This window comes from Cricetulus griseus, chromosome 2 (genome assembly GCF_003668045.3).
Source record: "Cricetulus griseus strain 17A/GY chromosome 2, alternate assembly CriGri-PICRH-1.0, whole genome shotgun sequence".
In the NCBI taxonomy this organism is placed as follows: domain Eukaryota; kingdom Metazoa; phylum Chordata; class Mammalia; order Rodentia; family Cricetidae; genus Cricetulus; species Cricetulus griseus.
In genome coordinates this window covers 101,865,936-101,887,457 of record NC_048595.1, presented here as the reverse complement: position 1 = coordinate 101,887,457, position 21,522 = coordinate 101,865,936, and the positions used below count along the sequence as shown (strand labels likewise).

General features: G+C 42.8%; 1 protein-coding gene across 2 annotated transcripts; it reads left to right on the top strand.

Moving 5' to 3' along the window:
• Positions 1 to 8,544: 8,544 nt before the first annotated feature.
• On the top strand, positions 8,545 to 20,487 carry Dnaja1 (DnaJ heat shock protein family (Hsp40) member A1). 2 transcript variants are annotated; one of them, XM_027403366.2, is made up of 9 exons: positions 8,545 to 8,682; positions 9,757 to 9,898; positions 10,029 to 10,206; positions 12,078 to 12,182; positions 13,773 to 14,000; positions 17,147 to 17,261; positions 18,376 to 18,491; positions 18,712 to 18,812; positions 19,283 to 20,487. In XM_027403366.2, exons 2-9 carry the CDS (start codon positions 9,767 to 9,769, stop codon positions 19,499 to 19,501), a joined length of 1,194 nt encoding a protein of 397 aa, XP_027259167.1. In that variant the 5' UTR covers positions 8,545 to 8,682; positions 9,757 to 9,766; the 3' UTR covers positions 19,502 to 20,487. The 2 variants fall into 2 exon arrangements, with proteins under 2 accessions (XP_027259167.1, XP_035295816.1); XM_035439925.1 differs by lacking the exon at positions 8,545 to 8,682 and adding an exon at positions 9,052 to 9,067.
• The last annotated feature ends 1,035 nt before the right edge of the window (positions 20,488 to 21,522 follow it).

Below are 21,522 nucleotides of genomic sequence, written 5' to 3'. Positions count from 1 at the left end.
ATTAGCAGACGTAATGTATACAATATAGAGACATTTTTCTAAGGACTTATACTTGTAGTCATGTGTCTCTTAACAACAGGCATATGCCCTAACAGATACAGCAATAGGTGATTTTGTCATTGTGAAAAATTATAAGGTATACTTAGATAAACTAAAATGACCACAACAATGTAATCTTACAGAAGCACTGCCCTTAACCAAAACATCATTATATAATAAATGGCTGTCTTAATTCTTGTAGTCCTCATAATAATCCAGTTAGCTTGGAGCTATTATTATTTCCTGCTGCAGATGAGAAACGCGGGCACAGAAAATATAAAGAACTTACTTATGGCAGATCCAAGATGCAACACAGGGAATCAGTTTCGAGAATCTATATACAGGCTGGCTTCAAACTTGGAGTTCTTCTTCCTCAGACTCCCAGATGCTGGGATTAGAGGTGTGTGCCACTATACCAGGCCTCTGGAATACATACATATTTTTCTTAAGAATCTGTATCTCCTTAACCACTCTCCTGCCTTTCCCATTCTTTTGTGCTGGATCTGGCAGTGCCCTTATTGCTGAAGAAGAAAGAGGTAATAGGAAGTAGGAGGGGACAACATCTTTTGCATCATGATAATGGCATCATCGTGACAAAAGAAGTTGAAAACTCAATGACTAAAGGAAGAGGAGAGTCAGGACTAGAATTGGTGATAATCACCAGGAAAAAAGTTACATGGGCCCTACCCTCAACCTCTAATTCTAGTGGCTGAATTAATGGTGTAACTCCAGCCTGGGGGTTAGCCATTCCCAATCTCCAGGAAGGCCCATAAAATACTCTGAATCTGTAACAGCTGGCCGTGTCTGAGGTCTTTCTATGCTATGGCCGATGGCAGGACTTCCTGATGCTCACAGCACAGAAACTTATAATAAAGGCCAACTTTGGTACTGCTACCCTTCCTGCCTCCATGTTGGGAGACTGCTTAGATGCAGGGGCCAGTCACACAGGATCCCCCATAAACTGATCTCTCCGTTGGATAAGTACAATATTTTCCACCACTCTCACCACCAGCAAGTATATACATAAACTCTCTTAATTTTCAGTCCCCCATTTAAAGAAGAGAAATTTAGTATTAAATATTAGAATGGGCTGAACTTTGTAGCACACACCTATGATCTCAGCACTAGAGAGGCAGATACAGGAGGATTGCTACAAATGTGAGGCCAGCCTGGGCTACATAGCAAGTTCCAGGTTGGCCAACTAAGGATACAGAGTATTCTAGTTTCTCTGTTGCTATGATTTAAAAAAAAAATGCTGGGCTCCATTGTGCACATCCTTAACCCCAGCACTCAGGAAACAGAGGCAAGCAGATCTCTGTGACTTCCAGGCCAGCCAGAGCTATACAGTGAGACCATGTTTCAATAAACAGAACAGTGGCCAAAAGTAACTTGGAGAAGGAAAGAGCTTATTTGGCTTCCAAGTTACAGACCATCATTGCAGGAAGCTAGAACTCAACCAGAGACCACAGAGGAATGTTGTGTACTGGTTTTTCCACCTGGCTTGCTCAGCTGTCTTTCCTATATAGGCCCGGCCTACCTGCCTAAGGATGGCACCACCCACAGTGGGATGGGACCTTCCTACAGCAATCAGCAATCAAGAAAATTCCTAAAAGATACAGACACAGTTTCCCTCTTCCCAGGTGACTGTAGGTTTGTGTCAAGTTGACAGCTAAAGCTATGATATATAGAAAAATCCTGTTCCAATACTGCCTCAAAAAGGTGTGTGTGTGGGGGGGGATTGATACCTGTATCAAGAGTTTGTGTGCCCAAAAAATATCTAGATGGAAAAATTAAAAGACATCTGGTAACAAAGTGAGGTAGAAAATTAAAATAACTACATAAATGTGCATGTAAATAAAATACTATCACATGAATAAAGAGATGATACTGGCAGGCATAATAGCATATGCCTGTAATCCCAGTGCTTGGGAAAAGATGATGACTTTGATCTTGAAGCCAATATGGCCAATAGAAAGACATTCCTCAAAAAACTATAGTGTGGCTGGAATAGACAGCTCTTCTGGCCTCCTTGGAAAGCAAGCAAGCATGCGGTACATAGACATGCATGCAGGCTAACCATCTGTACACATTAAATAAATAAACCTTAAAAATCTAAATATAAAAGTAAAATCAAAACTATGATGTGCTAGGAATGTAGCTCAGTGGTAGAATGCTTGTCTGGAACATACAAAGCCCTGTGTTCAACCCCTAGCACTGGCAAAAAAATGACAAATGGAATTTATGAGTTTAAATTATCCAGATCAGAGGGTATTAAAAGACGTTTTGTTCCTTTTCTTCTTTGCAGGATGGGATGCAAAAAACTAAACTCAGAGCTTTGTGCTTGCCAGACAAATGCTCTACCACTGAACTCAATTCCCCATACCATGGAGCTGGTGAGATTGCTCAGTGGTTACTAAACACTGGCTGTTTTCCAGTGGAGTAGGCTCAATTCCTATCATCCATGTGGTGGCTCACAACCATTTGTAACTCTAGTTCCAGATGATCCTCCACCCTCTTCTGGTGAACATGTCCTACTTTGCTTCTCAGTTTCTATAATAAAACACTGAACAAAGCAACTTGGGGAGGAAAGGGTTAACAGGTTAGCCCATCATGAAAGGAAGTCAGGGCAGGAACTGGAACAGAAGCCTTGGGGAGGTGTTGCTTACTGATTTGCTCTTTATAGCTTACTCAGCCTGCTTTTTTTCTACCATCCAGGACCACCAGGATATACCCATGGTATATCCTGTGAGAAGTGAGAAGTGAGAAGTGAGAAGACCTTCCCACATTAATCATTAATCATTAATCTAGACTTTCTCAAACTTGCATTCAGGCTTCTTATGGAAGTACTTTGAAGATTCCCTCTTTGTTCCTAGATACATCTGGATTTGTGTCACGTTGACAAAAACAACCAGCATACCTACCTTTCTTATACAGCCCAGGCCCATGGGGCCTGAGATGGCATTGCCCAGTTATCTGGGCCCTCCTGAATCAATTAGCAATTAAGAAAATGTCCCACGGACATGCCCACAGGCCAATGTGAGTTAGGCAATTCTTCACTTAAGGTTCCATTTTCTCAGGTTTGTCAAGCTGATAACAAACTCACCAGGAATGTGCAAATGAGTGTGCTCATCTGTTAGTGCTCTGAGGAAGGCAGAGGCAGCTGTGGATGTCCTCCTCTGTTACTCTGCACTTCAGTTTTTAAATATGACCTTTCATGGAGCATCCTGATTTGCCTAGACTGGGTGGCCAGTGAGCTCCTGGATCCCTGTCTCTGCCCCCCCCCTCTGCAATGCTGGCATTTCAGATATTAAACTACCTAACCCAATTTTTCCTTTTTGTTTTTGGGACAGGGTCTCATTATGTAGCACTAGATAACCTGGAACTCAGATCTGCCTGCCTCTGTCCAACAACCCTTGCCCCATCCCCACCCAGTTCTGGGATTAAAGGCATGGGCTACAAAACCTACCTCACACCTAGATTTTATGTGGGTTCTGGATTTGAACTCAGGTCCTCTAGTATACAGAGCAAGTTCTCTCCCCCAGTGAACCTTCTCCCCACCCTGTTGTTTTATGTCTGAGATATGCTATTGTTATGTAACCCAGGCTAGCCATGAACTCATGATTCTTCTGTCTTGGGCTACTTGGCCTAACACCACCACCACATTCATTCAGGACTTGAGTATTTTTTCTCTCTTTTACATTCATGTTTGTGTCTGTGATATACGTGGACCATGGCTTTCATATAGAGGTTAGAGGACAACTTGTGGGAGTTCTCTCCTTCCTCCAAATGGGTTCTGGAAATCAACTTGCCAGGCTTGGGAGCAAGTGCCTTTACCACTGGGCCATCTTGCCAGTCATTGAGTTTCTTTTGTAACATGCTCAATCATATCATAAATGTTTACTGCCTTCTCTATCAATTGCCCATTTGTATTATTTGACCATTTCCTCATAAATGATAGACATTTATATTAGGGATGGTAGATGATTATGTTGTATTGCAATTTTGCTTATTGTTAGCTGTTTACATAGTGTCTACATCTATTTATGCTTTTTGACCATATAAAGATTTTGGTTAAGCCGGGCGTTGGTGGTGCACACCTTTGATCCCAGCACTCGGAAGGCAGAAGCAGGCGGATCTCTGTGAGTTCAAGGCCAGCCTGGTCTCTAGAGAGAGTGCCAGATAGGCTCCAAAGCTACACAGAGAAACCCTGTCTCGAAAAACCAAAAAAAAAAAAAAGGTTAAAAATAAGGGCCATATTTCAATGGAGTACACTGTAATTCTCAGTAACCATGTGGACCAGATCATAAGTAGCTGGAGGTGGTTGTGGGCAGAAACCAAGTAGTAATGATTCATGCTCTATGCTAAGAAATGTGAATTTTATTTCAGAAGTTCTGGATGGTTTTAGGATTCTAACAGTTTATCTTTTTATGTGATGGTGCTAGTGTTAGGGTTCAAATTTGGGATTTCAGGTCTGCTAGGTGAGCACTCTACTCCTGAACCACACCCTGAACTGATAACTTATCCCATGTATAAACTGTTACATAAAAAAAAGGGGTAGTGTTGAAGGTACAGCTCAGTGGCAGCAGAACAGAATGTGCCAAGCAAGCACAGTGCAGAATATCTAGCAGAATAAGGACAAGAAAGGGGATGGAGCAGGGAGGGTAGGAGGATGAGAAGGAAGGACGATAAAGGTCGTGGAAGCAATGCCAGAGGAGGGAGGATTCTCTATGGCTCAGGACTAAAGGAGGTCATAGGTACACAGAAGTAACCTGGCTTGCTTTTTCTTTCCTTTAAAGACATAGTGTATGCTGGGTGTTGGTGGCACATGCCTTTAGTCCCAGCACTCAGGAGGCAGAGCCAGGTGGATCTCTGTGAGTTCAAGGCCAGCCTGGTCTACAGAGTGAGCTCCAGAACAGCCAGGGCTATACAGAGAAACCCTGCCCCCCCCCAAAAAAAAAACCAACTGTATTTTTGATGCCATGTTGCCCAGGCTGTCTTCAAATTCCTGGGCTTCAGTAATAACCCTGCCATAACTTTCAGAGTAGTTAGGACTATAGGTACACACTCTTGCCACCACACCTGGCAGCATTTAAAAAAAATCAAAGACAACACCTGAAGATGTGAGGGAGTGAAAGGATGGAAAGTGAGCACACACTTTTTCTAAATTGTAAAGTAGTTTTCTATGAGTCCTTAACCTTGTTCTTGAAGTCCTCTGTGTGAAATTGTTAAGGAGACATTTTTACTTACTAAGATTCTTAAGGAGGAAGACCAAGAAGGCCACAAGACAGACCACCTTCCTAAACTAATGCCTATGCCAAAGAGTCGGAACTGGGCATGTCCAAGGCCTTACTACATTTCTACCCAAATCACACCCTACAACTTACCCAGTGCTCATCTGAGATGATGGGAACATACATAATATACTTATCTGCCCTCAGGATCGCTGAACCCCAGTTTGGGGTGGCTGAGGAACCTGTGAACACTGCCTGGAGAAGGCTCTCTCTCCTGTTCCTGAGCCCTCCCCAGAAAAAAAGACAAGAAGCTAGACATGATTCCAAACTAGGTGGAAGGAGGAAGATTGGGAGTTCAAAGTCATCACACCAAATTCAAGATTGAGGTGAACCTGGAATACACAAGGCCCTGTCCCCCGGGAGAGAGAGGGAGAGAGAGAGAGAGAGAGACAGACAGACAGACAGACAGACAGACAGACAGAGACAGAGGGAGGGTGGGTGGGTGGGTGGAGAGAGAAACAAGAAGACAGGGTAGGGGTGCCAAATTCAAAGTCCACGCTGCTTGAAAACACTACAGACAAATGTCTCAGCAAATACTCTCTCACCCCATCTGCACACAGGCAGTTACACTACCTACCAAGCCAGACTTGAAGGCTGAGGGTATTCTGTAAGGCAGAATGGATTAAGAATACAGCTGTACCAGGTGGTGGTGGCGCACAACTTTAATCCCAGTACTCAGGAGGCAGAGGCAGGTACATCTCTGTGAGTTCAAGGCCAGCCTGGTCTACAGAGCAAGTTCCAGGGCAGCTTCCAAAAGCTACAGAGAAACCCTGTCTTGAAAAAAAAGTACAGGAGACTGAACACAAGGGTCAGGTGTGGTGGCTCACACCTGTAATTCTAGCATTTGGTAGGCTGAAGCAGGAGTTCCTTAAATTCAAGGCCAGCAGGACCCCCAGAGTAAGGCAGAAGTGCAGGATTTATTTTTTATTTTGTTATTTTATGTGTATGTGTGCTTTGTATGTCTGTGCAAAAGAAGAAACTTCAAATTAAAGCAATAACATTAATTTCTCACATATACCCCCAGATACAGTCTCAAATATCCCAAGTAGCCTCAAACTTTCTATATAGCCTTAGTTGGTCTTGAACTCCTGATCTTCCTCCTTGAGCCTCCAAAATTCTGGGCTTATAGGTAGAAACCAAGCCATTTGATTGTAAATTTTCACTTGTAAAGCTGGCAAAGATTTAATAGCAAGAGAGCAAAACAGAATCCCCTATATTTGCAAGACCCACTGGCACAATGGTGGAAGCAGTACAAACCAACATAAAGTTATTTTAATTTTCAATTTGCTCTTACATTGACTCAGCAATTTCAGCTCTGGGTGTCTGTCCTAAAGAAATATTTGCAAGCCAAGTGTGGTGGCATGCACAGGCCTATAATTCCAGCTCTTTTTCAGGCTGGCAGGAGGAGTACTGCTCTAAAGTATAACCTATTACTTGATATGATACCTGAGAGTGTAACACATGAGAAAAATAATGTTTTTCAGCCAAAACAAAACACATAGTAAAAGTCTGCAAGGGAAGTAGTGTAGCTTTAGTGCCTGAAATAGTTTAATGAAAGCATTAAGGCTGAAGAGGCAAACCGCACAAGGCTGGCACTCCAAAACCTTAGCTTATTAAGACATACCAAGAGGTAAAGAAGTCTCCAGATAGGTTTGAAAACAGCCTTTACAGCTCCCTTAGCTCTGGCTACATCCAATTACCTATGATTTCCTTAAGACACTGAGATGACAGCTCTGCTGGTAAAGCACGGAAGACCTGAGTTACCTATGGAAAAGTAGGAGAAAGCTGCAATGCTCCACGTGCACACACACAATAAGGCGAACATTTAAAGCATCACATTCCACACACCTAGGCTTCCAGTGCTTTCTTTGTCCGTTAGGAAATGTGCTCAACTGCGTTTTGTACAAGTGCTGAGCTACATTTTGTGACTTCTCTTGTAATTTGCTTTGTTCAACATCCAACAAAATTCTAAGCAGGAGGCTCAGTGGTGTGGTTAAGAGCATGTATTAGTCTTCACAACTGCCTGGAGGCTGAGAAGTTCAGAGTTTGAGGCCAGCTTTGGCTACAGAGAGTACTAGGCTACCCTGGTCTATAATGTGGCAAGACCCTTTCTGAAAAAACAAAGCCAAGGAGGGTAGAGAGAGATGGCTTATCAGTTAAAAGCACCAGGTGGCTCACAACAGCCTGTAATTCCAATTACCTGGGATCCCACTCCCTATCCTGACCTCCAGGGGCACTAGGCATGCATGTGGTGCACATACACACATATAAACCAAACACTCATACACATACAGTAAATATAAAAATAAAAAATCCAAACAAAATATACGAGTCTCTGTATAAAAGTAACCTGAACAGACTCCATGCCTCTGACTTCCTTGGGCACCTACACAGACACACAAGATTGAAAGTAAATCTTTATAAAATATGTCAACTCTACTTTCCCAAGCTTGCACCTCCAGCTGCTTTGTTTGATACGTCTACTGGGTTACTGAATAAGAAAAAAACACTCCATTTTTTCATTCTGTCCTTTGAAGGCCTAAGGTTCACTTTGCCAACTGCAGATTTTGATTCGCTGACTAGACCTAAAGATGGTCAGAAAATTAAAACAATTAGCTAAAGAAATTTTCTTTTTTGTTGCTACTCTGCAGTCAAACGTAGTGGGAGATTGACTAGAAAAGAATCCACTGCCCTCAATTTACATAAAGCATTCCCTGTTTGCTGCAGCCCCAGGTTCCCTCGGCCTGAGGCATTGGAGACTTAAGGATTTGAAGCCTGGGCTCGCCCAGAAAGCTCTCACACGGAAGTGCACTTGGGTGAAACCACCAGATTCAAAGCCTGCAAGGTTGGTCTGGCGACTAGGCCGGTCTGGCTCAGCATTTCTTGCCTGCAGGGCTCAGAAATAAGGGGCTGCAAAAAATTAGGCTCCGGGTGGGGTTAGGGTTGGGGTTGGGTTCCGGCAGGTCCCCTTCGGCGAAGCGCCTGCGGCATACATAACCTCTGCACTTCAAGACTTCCGCACTCTGGGCCCTCACAGTAAAGAAAGGCCTCTAGAAGATTCCACGAGTCTCGGAACCCGGGCCTGAGTCCACCCCCACAAGGCCCTTGGGCACGGCCACTCCCAACCCCAGCGCCCCCGCGCCGTTGCCCAGGTAACCGAGGGGCGGCGGCAGCGGCGTGGGGCGGGACTTCCGGCGAGTGACGCGCCCGGGCTCGGCTACAAAAGAGGTCGGCTGCGGCGGGCCGGGCGGAACTTTCCAGAACGCTCCGTGGGAGGTGGAGGAGCAGCGTCTGCCCCAACTGCGTTGTGCTACGCTCCTCTTTCCGCTCTCCGGCACCGGCCCGCTCACCGGTGAGTCTCGGCCCTCGGGCCTTCCTCGGCCGCGACGTGCGGCCTGGGCGCCAGATAGCCGAGGGGAGCCGCAGCCGGAGGCGGTTGGCCCCGCGTGGGCAGGGGCTGCGGGCTCCCTGAGCCGGAATCCGGCTTCGGAAGGCCGCCGGGATGCCCGGCGCCCTCCCCGACCGTCTGTACGCCGCGAGGAGGCCCAAGGCCCGAGCCAACTCGGCGCCCGCCTCAGACTCCTGTCGGTGCGCACCCCTTTCTCCCCGCCGCCCGCGCCGGGTGGGCAGCGCTGCGCACGCGCGGACCGAGGCAGGGGTGAGGGGCTGCGGGAGGAGCCGGGCGGAGGCTGCGGCTTGTGCTTCTTCTCCTGGCTCTCCTCCCTCTCTTTGTTGAGGTCCGGCCTTCCCCCTCCGCCTTTTCGATCCGGGTGGGAGGGAGAAAGGAAGGAAACCTTAACTGTAGGCGCCAGGTGCTGGGGGGAAATCCAGAGGGCGAGTCAGCTTGGCGGGCCTGAGGGACGAGAGTGGGTAAGCGGCGAGCAGGATCAGGATGGCGACGGGGCCGGGGGCACCTGCTCCCCGGAGCTGGTCTCATAAGCCACTCCTCCACCCCCGGGAGTCCACTGTCCTTTTCCGGCGAGTGAGGGCCTTTATCAGATGTACAAAGGCAGTGCTAATGTACTAACCAATGGACAGAACCTACCAGTGCTGCTTTGGGTTACTAGCACAACCTGTGGGGAAAGGAAACCGGAAGGAGCCCCATCACACATGTGTTAGTGCGGCAGAGTAGGAACCAGCTGCTAGAAAGGCTTTCGAGTTCCCCGCAATTTACGTTTATATTTAGTCTGTTAGAATTTTCAGCCAGATCATATCAGGAATTGATAGCTTTAAAGTTAGCGAAGGCAGTGTTCTTTATACGGCAAAGAACAGATTGCTCTAGTTCTGGTAGTTTGCTAAAAACTACCAATTAAAAGCCGGTCATGGTGGCTCACACCTTGAACCCGGCTCTCAGGAGGCAGAGGCAGGTGGCGCTTCTGCACAGCACTAAAAGCTGGTTTAAAGCTCCCCGTTTTTCTGATTTCAGGCTGTGAAAGATGGTGAAAGAAACCACTTACTATGATGTTTTGGGGGTCAAACCCAATGCCACCCAGGAAGAACTGAAGAAGGCATATAGAAAATTAGCCTTGAAGTACCACCCTGATAAGAATCCAAATGAAGGAGAAAAGGCAAGTACATTCTCGAACAGTTCAGCAGTGTTGCCATGTGTGTACTGCTGGTGCCCGAAAGTCAAGGTTGTAATACAGTGGCTGTGCCGTGTGACAGTTATTTCTAATGGGATTTCTTTTTCTGAAACAGTTTAAACAGATTTCTCAAGCTTATGAAGTTCTTGCTGATTCCAAAAAAAGGGAATTATATGATAAAGGAGGAGAACAGGCCATTAAAGAGGGCGGAGCAGGTGGTGGTTTTGGCTCACCCATGGATATCTTTGACATGTTCTTTGGAGGAGGAGGGAGGATGCAAAGAGAACGGAGAGGTAAGAAAAAGTACAGCTTACCTGCAGCAGAATGAAATGGCTGCTACTGAAAAACTGAATTTACTACCTTCAGTGCTTGTTTACATATTGGTATGATGCCTCTGATTTCTGGTGTCATTTAAAATTGAGATTTTTAAAAAAGAAATTTAGATAGTTGAGATTTTTATGTAATCAAAATAGCTAAGCCAATCTAGTGGGTATCTCCCATCCACAGATACCCAAACAGTAAGATAACAGCATGGCAACCTGGGCTTCTAAGCCCTTACACATCATGCCCCTAGAACAAACACAAATGGTTAAGTGTAATGGCCTTTATCAGTTAAAGAAGAGTTGAGAAAACTGAAACATAGCAAGCCAAGACTGAAAACAGCTCATTGCCTCCAGATAACCTGCTGCCTGTTTAATCTTACTTTAGCTTGCTAACTCAGTTTATATGCATTTAATGTTTTAACAAAAAAGTTGTCTCTGAGCTAGACAGACTTCTTGGGAAGATAGCATTGGAGGTCAATAGTACTTCATTTTTGTTTACTGTGTTTTTACAAGAATTTACTGGAAATGAATGTTGTGGCCCTGAAAAGTGGCTCAGTGGTTAAGAATACTGTACTCTTTGCAGAAGATCCAGATTTCAGTGCATGGCTCACTACTGCCTGTAACTCCCGCTCAAGAGGATCTGATAACCTCTTCTGACCTCTGGGCTTTCATACAAACATGTATGCACAAAAATTAAAATTAAAAAAAATCTGTTGTGAACCATAAGGATAGTATGAGCTACTAACTTTTGGCTTATTTTAATATGAGGGTTTTTGTTGCTGCTGCTTTGGAAAGTATACTTGGTCAGTTTCCAGAAGCTTTGTTTTTCCTTTTCTGTACTCTGTATACAAAGTTAAGAAATGGGCAACTTTCAACTTGGAAGAACCTGCTTACATGTTCTTTTTGTGATAGTAGAAATCTAAAGTAAAGCTAGAAACAAAAGGATATGATACTTAACATCTCACTTAAAAGAGTAAATGTTCCTTTAGGTATGATGGTCAGAAAGGATTGAAACTGTTGTTAGCCACCAGGCAGTGCCATTTGGTGATGGATAAAGTCCTAGTGGAAGGATCACTGGCTAGGAACTTATTAACCATAGAGGGTAATTTTATTTCCATAGCCTGATTATCCTTGTGTGATCTCAACCTCCTCCTCCTATTGCCATAGGTAAATTAATTACATGTGGCATTCCTTTGTAGTCACTAGCCAGATGTGAGTCTTTAAATTAAGATTAACTTAAGGGAGGGAGGGTGGATATTCTCTCCAGCTGTGGTAGTCACCACACTTAAATTGTGACTAGTAGTTGCTATATTGAACACATGATACGCCCATCATTAAAGTTTTCTGTTCTATTACAAAAAGCATAAGAAATTTGTCATTTGAAACAACCAGTTCTAGCCTGGCAGTAAACTATTGAAACAGAAGTAGGAATTGTTTCAGTAGTGTCTCAATATTGGCTTCTCTAGCCAATCTTGATTAGAAAGAATGTACTGTTTGGATGAAGTAACTGGCCATGTTGCTTAATGCTTAGTAAGTGAAACCTCTAAAGGGATACATGCTTTGAATTGTTGTGAAATGTGCCTGAACATTGAGTGACTTTTAGTCGCTGCATTTCTAAGAGGGGGCCTCTTTTGTGTCGTTAGGCAAATGAACCCCTGATGTAATTCACTTTAACTGTGATTAAATCAGTTTGAGAATCAAGTTATTGGATGAATGTTGTATATGGGTATAGCTCAACAGGTGTATAGTATAAGACTGGTCTTTGATTATCCTTTTCCATTTCTATGGTGCCTTCAGCAAACATTACACATGGGTTTTTAATGAGCAGTGTTTTGTTCCAGGTAAAAATGTTGTGCATCAGCTCTCAGTGACCTTAGAAGACTTGTATAATGGCGCAACAAGAAAATTAGCTCTGCAAAAGAATGTGATTTGTGACAAATGTGAAGGTAAGGGTTCTTACTTACTGTTGGGTTGTTATAGTTTTTGAGATAAGGTCTTTATAGATTAGGCTGGCCTTGGATTTGTGTCCTGCCTCAACCTGGGGATTACTACAAGCCCTTATGCCTAATTTTCTGGATAGACAAAACTGATGCTACACTAAAAGGAGCTGAGTGAACCTTCCAAGAAAACTCGTAATGGCTTTGTTGTGACGTTTTCATGCATGTATATAATGTATTTTCATCATTGCTCTCCTGCTCAACTTCCACTAAAACCCTTCTGTTCCTTGATACTCCTGTGTGCCTATGTTTTGAGTCCCATTAGAGTTGTTTACAGGAATATGGGTGAGGGATTGCTTACAAAAGGATGGGCACCTTATTCAGTAGCTATATTACAGAAGAAAATGTGTATGCAGGGGTGAGGCCTTGACAATAGCTTCTCCCTTTATTACAAGGTGCTGATGGGCCTAATCTGTATAGGCCCTAAGTAGCAATTTTTTTTTAATACTTTGTATTTGCATATGCATGTTTCGGTGTCTGGGAGGTCAGAAGACAACTTGTAGTAACCAGTTTTCTTCAACCAGGCATTAAAAGATCAAACTCTGGGGTTGGTCAAGCTTAGTGAGACCAGCAAAACCTTCTCTCAAGGTGGAAATGTGCTATCGGAACATTAAGATGGTGGTGCAGGCAGTCTTGGAGTTTACTGCCTGGCTCACTACTCACTCAGAAAGTAAAATACCGCAGGTGCTTGCAGAGGTCTTCACTGTTAGGCCTGCCTACTTTGAACTCTAACTGCAAAGGCAGGACACCCCACTCCCCACCTCTCTACCACCCCACGGGAGTTTTGCCTGTCTGAGTGTTTATCTCTTGTACTGCTTTATGCAGTACCTATGGAAGCCAAAAGAAGGCATCATATCCCCTGGAACTAGAGTTAAAGAGGGTTGTGAGCCACTACGTGGGTGCTTGGGATCAAATCCAGGTCATCTGGAAGAACAGCCAGTGCTCTTAAGTGAGTCATCTCACTAGGCCCTGCCTTCCCTTCTTCCCACCCCTTTGTTTCTACCAAAATCCTAAGAATACATACTATTGACACTTAGCTGTGTGGTGGTGGCTTCGCATGCCTTTACACTCGGGAGGCAGAGGCAGGAGGATCTCTAAGTTTGAGACCGGCCTGGTCTACAAGAGCTAGTTCCAGGACAGCTTCCAAAGAAAGCCACAGAGAAACCCTGTCTCGAAAAAACAACAACAAAAAACAGACTATTGACACTCTTAGGCATTCTCATGTCTAAAAAATGTCATTTCTTCACACATACACCCCTTACTAACACACAGTTGCTTGCTGACCTCCATTGTTGAACCATTTCTAAACTAACTCAAAAGGGAAGATTTTCCACCATCCTCTTTGAAACTGCTGAGATTTATAGCATGCGTGCCTACCTTGTTTGTTTCTGTTTAAAAACTCATGATTTTGAAATGGCTCCTGAATCTATTTAGGACAGCAGTACATAAGCCCTTGAAAATCCTAAGGAGTTTAGATTCTATTACAAAGTTAATACACAAAGTTTTGTTTTTTTGTTTTTGTTTTTTTAAACTCTTTAGGCCGAGGTGGTAAGAAAGGAGCAGTTGAGTGCTGTCCCAACTGTCGGGGGACCGGCATGCAAATCAGGATTCATCAGATCGGACCAGGAATGGTTCAGCAAATTCAGTCAGTGTGCATGGAATGCCAGGGTCATGGAGAACGCATCAGTCCTAAAGACAGATGTAAAAGTTGCAATGGAAGAAAGATAGTTCGAGAGAAGAAGATTTTAGAAGTTCATATTGATAAAGGTGAGTTCTGATCCACTCTATAGTCTGAATCGTGTTTTTTATTCATAGTGTATAACGTAGTTTGGTAATTTTCACTCCATCCCTCATTGTTTTCTGTAGCACTTGCCATTCTCATCATTTTGTGGTAGGGTTGTTTGTGATACATTTAGTTTAATTAGTAGTGCTTGTGTGAGCATGGGGGGGGGTTATTTACTGGAACATGGGCATTTATCGGTGGCTACACTAACAAAGAAAGGGACTCCCCTCCAGTAAACATCAACTGCCAACAGTTCTTCTAGACGTTGTGTGGCCTTGGCCCTTCCCACATTTATATTACATACTCTTAGTGTGTAAGATTTGTCTTTCTGGCTCAGTGGCAATAGTTACAGAACATTTTATCCAGTCTTCTGATATGTAATTATCCTGTCTTTAAAAATTTATACTGTGCACATTCTTAGGAATTAAGGAATAACATAAATGGGTGTATGTGAGGTGAGGAATAGGCTCATTAAAATATAGATTTCTGGCTTTTTACATGTGCAGGGGTTACATTCCCATGTAACCACACCTAGTATAACACATCTTTAAAGAATGTGTGTGCCCACCAGGCATTGGTGGGGAACGTCTTTAATCCCAGCACTTGGGAGGCAGGGGCAGGTAGATCTGGGTGAGTTCAAGGCCAGCCTGATGTATAGAGCGGGTGCCAGGATAGGCTCCAAGGCTACACAGAAAAACCCTGTCTCGAAAAACAAAAGGAATATGTGTGCATATCAGTCCTTTTTTTCTGGTTCAGCTTAATAAAAATTTCTTTTTCTTCTATTGAGATGGGGATTTTGCCGAGGCTGGCCTCACTCTGTCCTTTGGCTAAATAACTTGTTTGTTATTTTGAGATAGAGTGGGACTTCTGTACTTAGGGGTGACCATGAACTCTTGGTCCTCCTGCCTCCATCTCCCAAGTGTTGGGACTACAGCTGGGTAGTACAGTTAAATTCACATTCAAGTTAAAAGAATACAGTAAAAATGGGGTTTGGGGCTGGGAGGTCAAGGCACACACCTTTAATTTCAGCACTCAGATCTGAGTTCAAGGCCAGCCTGATCTACAGAGAGGGTTCCACGGCTACACAGAGAAACCCTGTCTTCAAAGACAAAAAAAAATAGTTTTCACCGATGTTTTATCAATTCTTTGGGAATTTCCCCTCATATACCCTATACCCCTATCCCATTTGCTTCCCAGTCTTTCCTGTCCATGACCTTCCCCATAAATAGAATCTAGTCCTTGCAATCCTGCTGAAGGCCACCTGTTATATAGAGTGACACTTCAGCATCTTACCACGGTTTTTTTCTTTTCAGTGGCTTCTTGGTTAGGCTCTTACTGGGGAAAGGGGTAGAGGTTGTCACAGAAGTTTTCCATGTTCCTTTCTAAACTGTGCCTCTCACTGCCAGTGTAGCTTATTTGCTCTTTGTGGTCTTTGGGGGCATGGATCATGGGCTTTCACGTGGTTTGTGGCGTTAGCACAGAATATTAACAGGGCTCCTGGTTACAGTAGGGCTGTGGGCCCAGACAAGGCCCTCTGATGCAGCTGGGATCATGTACATGGCCATAGCTTCAGGTTGTAGCATAGACCATGACATCCGCCCAGCCTTCAGTGGCAACATGGGGCAGTTTTTACGTTTTTTAACATTTTTTTAATGATTAATTTATTTTTATTTCATGTGCATTGGAGTATTGCCTATATGAGAATGTTGGATCCCCTGGAACTGGAGTTACAGGCAGTTGTGAGCTGCCACTTGGATGCTGGGAATTGAACTACTCTTAACCACTGAGCCATCTCTCCAGCCCCGGTTTTTAACATTTTTCAACAAAGTTTCAGTATGTAGCCTACTTCTGCCTCCCTAGTGCTGGGATCTTAAGCCTGCCCCCCAAACATGGTCCCTGGGCTCACTGATGGTATAATAAGCATGAGGGCCTGAGTTCAAATTCCCAGCACCAAAGGGGTTTCCAGCTAGGTGTGGCCATATACTAGTCTGTATACTCCTGCCATGGAGGTCTAGGGGGTGAAGACCACATCACTGGGGCTTGTGGCCTAGGTGGACAAAGGATATCTGACCACCTCTCCTGGCCTCCATGAACATGTATACAGCACACCAAAAGAAAAGAGATGGGGAAAACTTCATTAAACTATGTGGGGCAGAATTAGAAGCAGGTAGAAGTTTCAATAAACATACCATTTTTAAAAAAAAAAAAAAAAAGTGCTATATTGAAAAATACTCAGTATTTTGTATATGGACCACTAAGATAGTATCCAATAGTAAACAATCTTTTTTTGGGTTTTCAAGACTGGCTGTCCTGGAACTTACTCTGTAGATCAGGCTGGCCTTGAACTCAAATCTGTCTGCCTCTGCATACTGGGATTAAAGCCACCACCACCTGGCTAACACCTTTTTGTTTTTAGTAAGTCTAGGTACTGGGTAATGACTTACTACAGAGCTATGTATCGAAAAAGATGAATTTTTACTTTAGTTTTTGAGCAGAATGAACATGATACAGGAAAGATAATAAAGAGTGGAAGGGAAGAAGCTTCAAGGAAAGAATACTTAATTATGAATTTACTTAAGTAAACAGTTTTCTTATGAGAAATACTGCTGGTACAACAAAAAAGGCAATTGACACTGCTGCTTAGATTAATGGTAGTAATTACAGATTGTTACACAATAGAAATAATTAACAGTTAGTGGCTATAGTGTTTGCCAGTTGCCAATTTGGTTCCAGCGTGGGCATTTTTAATCCTCAGTAGCTTGAATGAAATGTCTCTTTGGGAAAGTTGAGACTTAGGATGGATATGCAGCTAAGTATAAAGGGCCTGATTCTTTGTAGAGAATTGTGTCCTCTACTGTTTGATAGCCTTAAAAGTAGTCCTTTTAAGCCATTTCTGTGGTATCTTTCATCCACAAAGAGGATGCTTAAAAAAAAAAAAAAAAAAAAAAATTGTGCATGTAGAGGCCAGAAGGATGTCTTGCAGGAATTGTACTGAGGATTGAACCCAGGGCCTCAGCATATGCTATACCACTGGATTACATTCTCAGACCACATGTGTATTTTAGTAGATTTTATGATCTTGACCTTCATGTCCAATATCAGTAAAAGTACAAAATCAATCTGTGTTTAGGCATGAAAGATGGTCAGAAGATAACATTCCATGGTGAAGGAGACCAAGAACCAGGACTGGAACCAGGAGATATTATCATTGTGTTAGACCAGAAGGACCATGCTGTTTTTACACGGTAAAGACTTAATCTCAAACTAACTTCTTGCCTGTTTCTGTTTGTTTCTGTGGCTGGATAATACCCCTTCAGTCTCAGGACAGTCAATTCAAAGTAATAACTTTCACCTTAGTTCATGCTGAGTTTTGATTTTTTTCTTGGGTTTTTTGTTTGTTCTCTGTATTGCTTTGGAGGCTATCCTGGCATTCCCTCTGGAGACCTGGGTGGCCTCCAACTCAGAGATCCGCCTGCCTCTGCCTCCAGAGTGCTGGGATTAAAGGTGTGCACCACCAATGCCTGGCTGAGTTTAGTTGTTTTATGTGTAAATACCCAAACACTTTGAATAAAAAACTACAATTTAAGACTCTTTAAGTATATGTACACATTCAAGTCTGCTGTACTGAATTTGTATCTTGAAGCACAAGATTTCCAAACTCAACTTGGAGGTGTGGCAGGTGTATATTCTGTATTGGAAAAGATTTCAGAGTTGGGGAAGTTAACTTAAGGCATAATACTTAATATATTCTTAGCAAAGAACTTTTTACTATCACTTAAATAGTCATAATTGGCCTAAGTAAAGATCTAACCCAGGTCTGTTTTCAATTTGCAATTTGCACTGATTCCTGTGTTCCAAATGTGTGTTGGCTTCTTTTAGCCTCAATTTTTTTTTGGGGGGGGGGTCTTTTTTTCTCTTCCCCTCTTAAGTACCAGATTTAGCTAGCAGTGGTGGTGCATACCTTTAACCTTAGATCTCTGTAAGTGCAAGGCCATCCTACAAATCAGTTCCAGGACAGCCAGAGCCTTTTTTTGTTTGTTTTTTCACAGAAACCCCTCCCATTCCCACCCCGTCTCAAAAAACCAGGGTGTGGGGAGTGTAGGTTTAAGCAGCTTTGGTCTTCCTGCCCTTTGTGTTCTACCTCTTAAGTGCTGGCAATATAGGCAAACATACACCATTGTACCCAGCTCTGTGGTTGAATTTTGTAGGCTATTCAGCAAACAGCTGGCCAATTCCAAATAATTTGCTAATCTCAGCTTTCAGTTGTTTGGTTTCCAAATGATAAGTTTGCCCACTGTGGTGTGTAGTCATTTGGTGGTTTGAAATATGTGACTATGCCTTTTATTTATATTGCTATAGACGAGGAGAAGATCTTTTCATGTGTATGGACATACAGCTGGTTGAAGCATTGTGCGGCTTCCAAAAGCCAATATCCACTCTTGACAACCGAACCATAGTCATCACTTCTCATCCAGGTACAACTAGATGAGCCTGTTTTCATGTTTGGACTTCTGAGGAAAAAGTGTCCTTTCCTTGCTTATGTCCTTCCTAGGGCTGAAACAAAATTATAGCGAGGGCCTGGATGAATGTTGGATACCTCAAGACAACATGGTTGTTGGTTTTCTCGTCTGTGGGGGGGTGCCTTATGCAAATGTTGACCATACTTAAGAATGAATTTGGCATCAATGTCTTTAGGTCAGATTGTCAAGCATGGAGATATAAAATGTGTGCTAAATGAAGGTATGCCAATATATCGTCGGCCATATGAAAAGGGACGTCTTATCATTGAGTTTAAGGTAAGCTATAATGTTCAAGGACATTTGAGAATGGTTAGCTAATATAAACCAAGTACATGCGCTTACTCTTTGTCCAGAAAGAATTGGAAAACCATGTGACTTGATGGCTGCAGGGGATGCTGGCTGGCTTAGAAAGTCGTACTTTGTTAGCACCTGGCCTGGGTAGTGTGTCCCTATAATCTAGCACACCAGGGGGTTGGTAAAGAATAAACCATCTGGCCAGACAGTGGTGGTGCACACCTTTAATTCCAGCACTCAAGGTCATCCTGGTCCTACAGAGCGAATTCCAGGACAGCCAGGGCTACACAGAAAAATCTGGGAAAAATTCTTAAAAAGAATACTAAATGGTTCTAAACCAGAGTTGCAAGGTGTACCTCAAGAAATGGGAAATTACATGTTTTTCTGGGGAAAATAGTTGAGTGTACTTTAAAGATTAGAATCAACCTTAACCTGTAATTTATTTTTTGCAGGTAAACTTTCCTGAAAATGGCTTTCTCTCTCCTGATAAGCTCTCTTTGCTGGAAAAACTCCTTCCTGAAAGGAAGGAAGTGGAAGAGACTGATGAAATGGATCAGGTAGAACTGGTGGACTTTGATCCAAATCAGGAAAGACGGCGTCATTATAATGGAGAAGCATATGAGGATGATGAACATCACCCCAGAGGTGGTGTTCAGTGTCAGACCTCTTAATGGGCCAGTTCCTCTTTGTCATTCTAAATGCAGTAGTGAATGTGGGAAGGACTGTAATCATAATATACTCACTACTTGGCTATTGTTTTGTTTTAATATTCAACTATAGTAGTGTTTTAAAAGTTAAATGAAGAATAAACACAAATATAAAAGCTCTGACTTGCCCTGTATGTATGATGACTTCAATGTGCAAGATGAAGTTTAATACTTGTAAAAAAAAAAAAAAAGCTACTTTAAAAAGTTTCCTAGCATCTGTCAGGCCATATCTTGTGTAACTGATAATAGCTGTGTACATTATTAGACCGACATGCTAGGTATGTGTTGTGACCCTTAATTGTTAAGCTATGGAATTAAAATTCTGTATTTAATGGTAATCAGAAAAAGAAAATATTTAGTAATCACATGTTGGGTCTGTCTAGTTGTATGAAGTGGACTAATTGTAATGCCTCTGCAATGTATTGCCTCAGCCATTACTAGAAGGTGGCATAATACATAATTTTGCCTGTTACTAGTGATAGAAATGATACATTCCTAAAGTTTATCAAGCTACTGCTTAAGGGCTTGCTCTTCTAGATTGCATTCCCTTCTGCTGTGCCATCTTTTAAAAAGTATATATATGTATACATATATACATATACACACACATACACATAGAAAACATGGTCCCCTTCTCCTCAAACCATGATAAGCCCTTGGGTGGTGACTTCCAAAGCCCAAGTAATTTACAAATTAAAATGAAGAGACCTTGTATGTGGAGAAGTGATTTGCATGTGTAATCCAAGAAAGGTGTTTCTTAGGTCTGTTACAGGCTTGCTATTTGACTTAGGTCCCAACGTAACTGCAATTTAATGTTGGTAGTATAGCAAATTATGAATAGCTTTGTTGTATGTTTTAAAGTCACATGTTCACATGCTTAAATCTGGGTATCAGAATTTAAGCAGTTATTGAAATGTATGACTGTCTTCTAATATACTGATTCTAAAGTTTCCAATGTGTCACTGCAGACCTTTTTTTCTCAGTTCAAAGCTTTGGCTTTTAGGGTTTAACCTGATATTACTTTGTTCATGAACTGTGCAAATGATGAGTAAAGAGACAGAAACGGGAATAAAAGTAGAGGTCTGAGCCCAAGTCAGAAAAGGAAACTATAAGTACCTGGGTGAGAGTATGTGAACTTCATGCCAGTACAGTCTGTACCTGGGTTTTGTGATCAGAATTTTAAAATATTTTCAGTCTGGAAATGGAAGGAAGTTTTCTTCATGGGGAGAACATTTGAATTAAAAAGCAAAATACCAGGGGTGAGAAAAAATGGCTCAATGGTTAGCATTGACTGAGGACCCAGTTCAGTTCCCAGCATCCACATAGCGACTCATCTGTCTGTAACTCAAGTTTCAGGGGTTCAGACACCCACTTCAAGCACTAGGTCACAAACATGATATACAGGCACATAAGCAAAACACAACTCAATTTGGTAGAGCAGAAGTAGAGTCTTGAGTTCCAGGACAGCCAGGTGTTACACAGAGAAATCAAAAACCTCAAAGCTCAGCATAGAAAAAGGCTCCCAAGCTTTCAGTGTTTCTTTAGTTTTCAGTCTTGGCTGTGAACAGAACTGCCTAGGAAACTCAATACTGATTAGGTCTCAACCTATTGAGATTTGGGTACAGCTGGTGGCTGGGTTGTGTAGTAGCCTGAACAGACAGCCAGGTATCATGGTGGCATATGCCTGCAGTTCCAACATTTAGGAGGCCAAGGGTAGGATAAGGCCTGGGGTTTGCATTGGGTTCAAAGCCAGCCTGTGCTATCAAGCCATATACCGGTGATGGTGTTCTGGTTTTAGAAGTTTACCATGGTTAGGAATTTTTCCGTGTTAGTCTATCTTACACTATCCCAGGAACTGAATACCAGGCAAGGATGATTCTCCCTCTCCCTGTATGAACACACATGGACATGGTAAAGTCTTCAGAAAGGTTCAGAAAGGTATTAAGTTTATTAAAAATTTAAAAAAAAACCCACAGCTACTGAAT